The sequence below is a fragment of the Pimephales promelas genome, chromosome 23 (genome assembly GCF_988280905.1).
Source record: "Pimephales promelas chromosome 23, fPimPro1.hap1.1, whole genome shotgun sequence".
Lineage (NCBI taxonomy): Eukaryota > Metazoa > Chordata > Actinopteri > Cypriniformes > Leuciscidae > Pimephales > Pimephales promelas.
The window spans coordinates 10,250,602-10,258,589 of record NC_142791.1 but is presented as its reverse complement, the minus strand read 5'-3'; the positions used below and the strand labels follow the sequence as shown (position 1 = coordinate 10,258,589).

At 35.9% G+C, this 7,988-nt stretch overlaps 1 protein-coding gene across 5 annotated transcripts in view; it reads right to left on the bottom strand.

Moving 5' to 3' along the window:
- Positions 1-383: 383 nt before the first annotated feature.
- The window catches only part of zmat4b (zinc finger, matrin-type 4b), a 28,027-nt gene continuing 20,422 nt past the window's right edge, over positions 384-7,988 (bottom strand). For all 5 annotated transcript variants that reach the window (XM_039675789.2, XM_039675791.2, XM_089126243.1 and 2 more), the window contains one exon: positions 384-2,172. In XM_039675789.2, coding sequence (XP_039531723.2) covers positions 2,157-2,172 — 16 coding nt within the window. In that variant the 3' untranslated portion in view covers positions 384-2,156. The remainder of the gene's footprint in view (positions 2,173-7,988) is intronic.

Below are 7,988 nucleotides of genomic sequence, written 5' to 3'. Positions count from 1 at the left end.
TTACTGTGAAATCTACCGTAAATAACTGTAGATTTCACAGCCATTTTTTACAGTGCTGTCTATATAGTGACTTTTTTTAACAGTGCAATTTGCACTGGTGAAATTGAAAGAAGCAGACAGTTTATCTCAGGAAATAGAAAACATGAAAAAGCAGCTAGAAGAACACACAATATGAATCCTTTGGGATTATCTGTTGGAAATTTATAATGAAAAATCGCCTCTTGCCTTAAAGCAGGTATGTGATGATGTTGGACTCCCTGTCAGTGTGAGTGAAGCTATTAGACACTGAAACTGAACTTACTATTTACGTCACTACCAGAGCAAAAGAGCTCAAATCAGCAAGATTACTCTACTGTATCTAATGGAGACTACAGAAAATGTGCTCCACAGCAAAATTACACAATTTATTGCTAATTCATATATGACAGAACAATTTTGGCTTCTGTTACATGACATTTTTCTCTTCCAAACCCACTGTATATGCTATTATTTAAAAGGTATAAGTTATGAATACATTATCAGAGGCCCTTGCTGTGCTATTAGCATATATTTGAATAATCAATCATGGTAGTGCAGAGATGCATAATGATCTGAGCCCACAGAATTGGAACAGTTGTGTTGTATATGTTTGCAACATAACTTCATTAAACCACAATGTCTAAACTGGCTTACTTTGTTAACCAAAGCTGCATTTTGATATCATGACACTTTAGTTCCATGTTTTATTATTTAAGTAACTGATTTCCTCGTAGAATTGATACAATGGAGATTTTGAGATGCTTTTTGAGCATCATCAGTAGTAAATCAGGGAACAGTCATCGGATCTGTACAAAGGAAACCCCTCCGGGCCCTTTAGAGATCCCAGCCACTGTCTGTTGGGAATCACTTGCAATCTATTTAATTTTTTAAAGATTGTCTTACACCGGTCTTTTTTTTTTTTTTTTTTTTTTTTTTTAAGCCCTATGGAGTTTCTTACCACACATACATCATTTGCAGAATGAAAAACATTGTAAGAAAAATGGCCTTTGGGAAACTCTGAGCTGTGATTTATAGGAGTATCATGGCTTCTGTTGTTTGCCTGTCATTCCAGTACAAAAACAACAGTGGCACTTCCTAAATAAGTGTGAATTAGCATCACAACACTTGAAGTCGAGCATTCAACTTGATAGTGTTTTAACTCAAGCTTCATGTTGTAACATAAAAAACAACCACTCATCTTATTTGTGTTAGAATTGTTTTATTCTCTAGGATGCAATATTTTAATAAATAGTGCTATTTCAAAGTGTTGTCATTTAGAGAATAATTAGATTGTGTTTCTTTTAATTGGAACAGTGCACAAATGGAAATCAGTCCCTTGTGAAAAGCACTAAAATGACCCCATCTCAGTAATATAGCACATAATATCACCCTTTTCATCTCAATAATGCCTATAGAGATCTCTTGGGTTTCTTTCTTCATTGCAAGAGATAAATGGTTTATTTTCTATCCATTTTGAGAAGAAAAAGCTTTTGCGGAACATTTAGAGCAACACAAATCACTGTAAAGTCTTGTTGAAATAATGAAGATTTCAAAGGATGATGACTTAAAACTATTACTGTACTTCGGTCTATTACTTTTGTGAATCTGATTAAATTCAGCTCCAAAATGCCTCGTTTTAATATCATTAGAGAACAATTCCCTTTATGTACAAAATAAAACGAGGAAATTTTATACATCTTCAGTGGATATTTGATTGACATTTTCACTTTAATACAAAATGTATATTTCTTACATGTACATTTAAATTAAAATATAAACACAATATTACAATTAAAATAATTTATTTAACACAATAACATTGAACACATTTAAATAAAGCAAAAATTGTGCCCATTCTACATGCCTTAAATATATACATCAAAGTGTGCAGGATGTGAATGTTTTTTTTTTTTTTTTTTTTTTTTTTGTAATTTAGTAAAATGCACTGTGGTTTATAGTAATCCATTATCAATATGTCTCTATCTGCACTGGTAGTGTCCATACCACTGTCATAAACGCAATGGATCAAGAGAAATGAGCAGATCTTGCTGTCATTTGTCTGAGACGGAGGGGCAGAAGCTGCCTTGACTTCCACAGAAAGATCCTCAGTTTCATGAGTAGAGATGCTCCATCAAACTTCATTTGTTCTTCGTGCTAAGAGAGAAAGCAAAACAGATTTGCCTGTCATGCCTTTTCTTTAGTTAATGTTTTATATATATATATATATATATATATATATATATAAATATAAATTTTCTTTTTTTTTCATTTTAAATCTTGTTTTTATCACATTTACTAGTATTAAATTTTTCATCATTACTTTTACTCTAATTTACTGGCTAAATAGCCATCTTAAGTCACTATTCCACCGCCGGTCCAAACTGTTCTCATTGCTTAACCACTTCATTCTGTGGTGATCCGGCCCAGGCGAGAAAGGTTTGTAGTCTTGCCGTGCCGAACCATTCCTGACCGTTCGGCTCAATGGTAAAAAAAAAGAAAAAAGAACTGCCTTAGATCTACGTGGCATTGATTCAACAAGGTGCTGAAAGCATTCTTAAGAAATGTTGGCCCATATTGATAGGATAGCATCTTGCAGTTGATGGAGATTTGTGGGATGCACATCCAGGGCATGAAGCTCCCATTCCACCACATCCCAAAGATGCTCTATTGGATTGAGATCTGGTAACTGTGGGGGCCATTTTAGTACAGGGAACTCATTGTCATGTTCAAGAAACCAATTTGAAATGATTCGAGCTTTGTGACATGGAGCATTATCCTGCTGTAAGTAGCCATCAGAGGATGGGTACATGGTGGCCATAAAGGCATGGACATGGCCTGAAACAATGCTCAGGTAGTCTGTGGCATTTAAACGATGCCCAATTGGCACTAAGGGGCCTAAAGTGTGCCAAGAAAACATCCCCCCACTCCATTACACCACCACCACCAGCCTGCACAGTGGTAACAAGGCATGATGGATCCATGTTCTCATTCTGTTTACGCCAAATTCTGACTCATACCATCTGAATGTCTCAACAGAAATCGAGACTCATCAGACCAGGCAACATTTTTCCAGTCTTCAATTGTCCAATTTTGGTGAGCTCTTGCAAATTATAGCCTCTTTTTCCTATTTGTAGTGGAGATGAGTGGTAGACGGTGGGGTCTTTTGCTGTTGTAGCCCATCTGCCTCAAGGTTGTGCATGTTGTGGCTTCACAAATGCTTTGCTGCATACCTCGGTTGTAACGAGTGGTTATTTCAGTCAAAGTTGCTCTTCTTGAATCAGCTTGAATCAGTCGGCCCATTCTCCTCTGACCTCTAGCATCAACAAGGCATTTTCGCCCACAGGACTGCCGCATACTGGACGTTTTTTTTTTCCCTTTTCACTCCATTCTTTGTAAACCCTAGAAATGGTTGTGCGTGAAAATCCCAGTAACTGAGCAGATTGTGAAATACTCAGACCGGCCCGTCTGGCACCAACAACCATGCCACGATCAAATTGCTTAAATCACCTTTCTTTCCCATTCTGACATTCAGTTTGGAGTTCAGGAGATTGTCTTGACCAGGACCACATCTCTAAATGCATTGAATCAACTGCCATGTGATTGGTTGATTAGATAATTGCATTAATGAGAAATTGAACAGGTGTTCTAAATAGTCCTTTAGGTGAGTGTACATTAAGTACACTAATGTAATATAATATTGTGAAATCGTAACATTTTTTATTTATTAGCACATTTACAATGTGACATTATGACTAGTACATAACTTAAGTCAAGTTCATGTAAAAAAATGTACAAAACCCCTTAAATTTTAAAGTACAATCAACTTATTTCAACTTATATTACGTCAAACTGACTTAAACATCAAAAATGAGTTGAATCTTGTATAACTTATAAAAAAGTTATTGTGATAAAGCAATCATATGAAGAGTTCAGATGCAAAAGCCTCTAAATGCCATTTGAAATTTTCATCTTTAATCAAGTTTTTAATCAAACTTGTATATTTAAGTTCAGTAATTTCACTAAAATAACAATTAATAGGTAATTATCATTGCCATTTAAGTGAAATTACTGAACTTAAATATACAAGTTTGATAAAAATCATCATTAAAGAAGAAAATTTCAAATAGCATTTAGAGGCTTTTGCATCTGAACTCTTCATATGTAGTCAAATTATTTATCTCATAATTTTTTACGTGAAGATAAAAATTGTAATATTACGTTTATGCTGTGTACCTGCTAAATCTATGATTCACTTTGTTGAGCCAATTCACGCGCTATACAAAAACACTCATGGCAATTAGTAATTATACGTTTTGCGAAATGGTGGCCAATTCAAAAATCAAAAAAAGTTTCCATACAAACCACATTTAACATTCATATAAAATCACCACCTCATAAAATAGTTGTTTTGCATAGTTAGTGCATTAACATCTTGCAGTATTTGTATGTGCTTTGTGTGAACTAAAAAAAAATTTAAAAAAACACTTTCAATTAGTAGTTTCACTCATTAGTAATTTCATTAACACTGATTAAGGATGTGGGATTAGTGACCCAAACAGAACTCCAGCAGCGACACTCGTTGTTCTCACATTGATCCGCCATTGGATTTCCAGATCCGGCAGCAAACGCTCAATTGAGCCGAGTTCCAGAGATTCGGACAATGGCCTCCGGACAGATTTGTGACTCCTTGCACTCAGTCAAATGATTATTTTAAATGTGTTTGTAAGGTTAATGGCATGGGGATTCAAAGAAGAACAAACTGGAACAACACTAAAAGCATGACATTTGGTGGCGAACGACCAAATCCCCTGCTCTGTTTGGCAGTGTTTACTGAGGTGAGCAGTTCAAAGGGAGTGTCTAAGCACCCATGACTAAACATGCTTACTGAACGTTCGCATGCGCTTTCATTTCATGCCCTACGTGCATGAGTGATCGCTTCCCCAACCATAGACACAAATAAGAGATATAAAGTATAAGAGACAACATCCAACTAAAAATGTAATGCTTAAAAAGGAACGTGAAAACCTTTAATAAAATATTCACTTTAGAGGGGTTTTGTTTGTGAACAAATCTGTTTTTGAATCAATATAAGTGAACCATTCTTGTCCAGTACTGATTTGGTGCAATTATTGGTACAATTATTGGTGCTCAATTATATGGGTGCTCAGTTACAATAAATGGTAATTCAATGATGAAAACAGTTTTTGCTGCTTAATATTTTTGCGGAAACCATACTATAACTTTTTTCAGCATATTAGAATGATTCCTGAAGGATCATGTGACACTGAAGACTGGAGTAATGATGCTGTAAATTCAGCTTTGCATCACAGAAAAAAAAAAGTAGCATTTTTAATATATTAAAATACTACTGTATTTTTTATCAAATTAATGCAGCCTATACAGCATAACTGACTTTTTTAAACACCAAAAATCTTAATTCTTCTAAACATTTAACCAATAGTGTGTGTTTAAAGTCGGTTTTAAGAAATCAGGTGAATCGTTTCAATGACTCGCTCATAATATGGAAAACCAGTCACTTGTCACCAACTATGAACTGTATAACCTGCAGAAACTGAACCAACAAATTAATTTTTTGTGTGAACAGATTCAAAAGATTTGAGTCTTTGAGATGAATTTTCAACAGTTGACATGACTATTTTTGTTTATTGATGTTTATAATAATAATATCGACATTTTTTTTCTATCATCTGCATATCCAAGAGGAAATATATAAATGCTAAAAAGTAAGGGGCCTAACACTGAACCCTGAGAGACACCGAAATTTTAATTCCAATGGATCAAATCATTAAGTTCAATGTATCCAAATATTCAAGACTGAAACTGCATACAAAAGTTTAGTAATATTAGTGTACTGTTGATTAGTATTATTTTCCCCTAAAGCCTCTCTCTCTCTCTCTCTCTCAAGATTCAGCCACATTAAAACATCAGCTCCTGTAACGTGCCTCAGGGTCCCATTCGTTAAGGGCCTTCCTTGTGTACGCTCATTGCAGCTTCTTCTTCTGCATGCTTATGAACACATCACGCAAGGAGAGAGGGTGGAATAATTCCACTGCGTGCCACTCTCTGACAGCTTGGACACGCCTGCCGGTTCCCATCATGCATCTCACGTTCCTTCACCTTCATCTCTACCTAATTAACATTCCATGCATCCCAGCACGGTATGCTCTGACCTTGCCTGCTCCGATGCAGCCTTCCCATGGAAACTGTGTCCTGTACGGTACCGCGAGGACATGGTCCAGTCAGGCGGAATATTGATTCAGAGCAGATATTGATCGCGTATACAACACTCCATTAACTTCTCTCGCATGAACACAATGCAAGTTAACACCTCGTGCTTGTTGTAATGAGTACTGGTCTTGCGCACTTCCATATTGTAGCATTTTACAGTGTCCACATTACAATGATTACATGTCAGTTAATTAATAACAATAGCAACTACATTTATGACGTCTTTGAATGCTGAACATTTTTTTGTGGTGGAGATTTTGCTTCTCACCATTTGGACTGACAGTATTATGCCATTTTACAAAGTCTTGATTTTGTTTTTGGGGTATACTAATGGGATTTATCGCAGCACCCCTTTCCCCAGTCTGTCTGTAACACTCTGTTTAGTTCCCATCTCTATGAAGCCCCTCCATCCAAAAAGGTGCTCTGATTGATTGGTTGGAACAGTGTGTTGTGATTGATCAACTGCTTCGAGAGTGTTTCAGAAATTCCCTTACCATAACCGCCAGTTTCAGCACACTATCAAACCTCAACTCGACCTCGTCCCTTTTTTGTGTGTCGGGTATGGAAGCTAATAAAATAATTAGTATGGAAAATAACAAAACTATTTAAAAGATAATTGCAACTCTTTATCTCACTTTTTTCTTACAATTGTGAGTTCACTTCTCAGAATTCCCAATTCTGACTTTTTTTCTCGCAATTCTGACTTTTCTCGCAATTCCGACTTTTTTCTCGGAAGTCTGACTTATTTTCTCGCAATTCTGACTTTTTTCTCGCAAGTCTGACTTATTTTCTCACAATTCTGACTTTTCTCTCGCAAGTCTGACTTATTTTCTCGCAATTCTGACTTTTTTCTTGCAAGTCTGACTTATTTTCTCGCAATTCTGACTTTTTTCTCGCAATTCTGACTTTTTTCTTGCATGTCTGACTTATTTTCTCGCAATTCTGACTTTTTTCTCGCAAGTCTGACTTTTTTCTCACAATTCTGACTTTTCTTGCAAGTCTGACTTTTCTCGCAGTTCTGACTTTTTTCTCGCAATTCTGACTTTTTTCTCGCAAGTCTGATTTATTTTCTCGCAATTCTGAATTTTTTCTTGCAAGTCTGACATATTTTCTCTCAATTCTAACTTTTCTTGCAAGTCTGACTTATTTTCTCGCAATTATGACTTTCCTTGTGTAACGGAGGCCAGCTAGTAGTTGCTGTGCAAGTAAGCCTCCTTGTTAGCGCGCCTGACTCTCATGCCGGAAACCCGGGTTCGAGGCCTGCTCGGAGCGGGGTGAGTAGGACCTGGGTGTGAGGGGTTACACTTGCAAGTCTGACTTATTTTCTCGCAATTCTGACTTTTTTTCGCAAGTCTGACTTATTTTCTCGCAAGTCTGACTTATTTTCTCGCAACTCTGACTTTTTTCTAATAATTAAGATATAAACTCGCAATTGCGAGTTATAAAGTTCAGTTATGAAGAAAAAAATCACGCTGTTTATATCACGCAATTGTTTATATCACACAATTCTGACTTTATAACTCGCAATTGTTAGTTTTTTGATATTTTTACTTTATAACTTGCAATAATAGAATATCATACAATTCTGAGAAAAAGTCTGAATTGTGAGATAATCTTTTTTTTTATCTCAGTAATTTCAGCAATTATTTAAAAGAAGAATATTGTGACATTTTTGTTCCCAGAAGAATCCTCAAGACTACAATCGAGGCATTTCAGGGAGT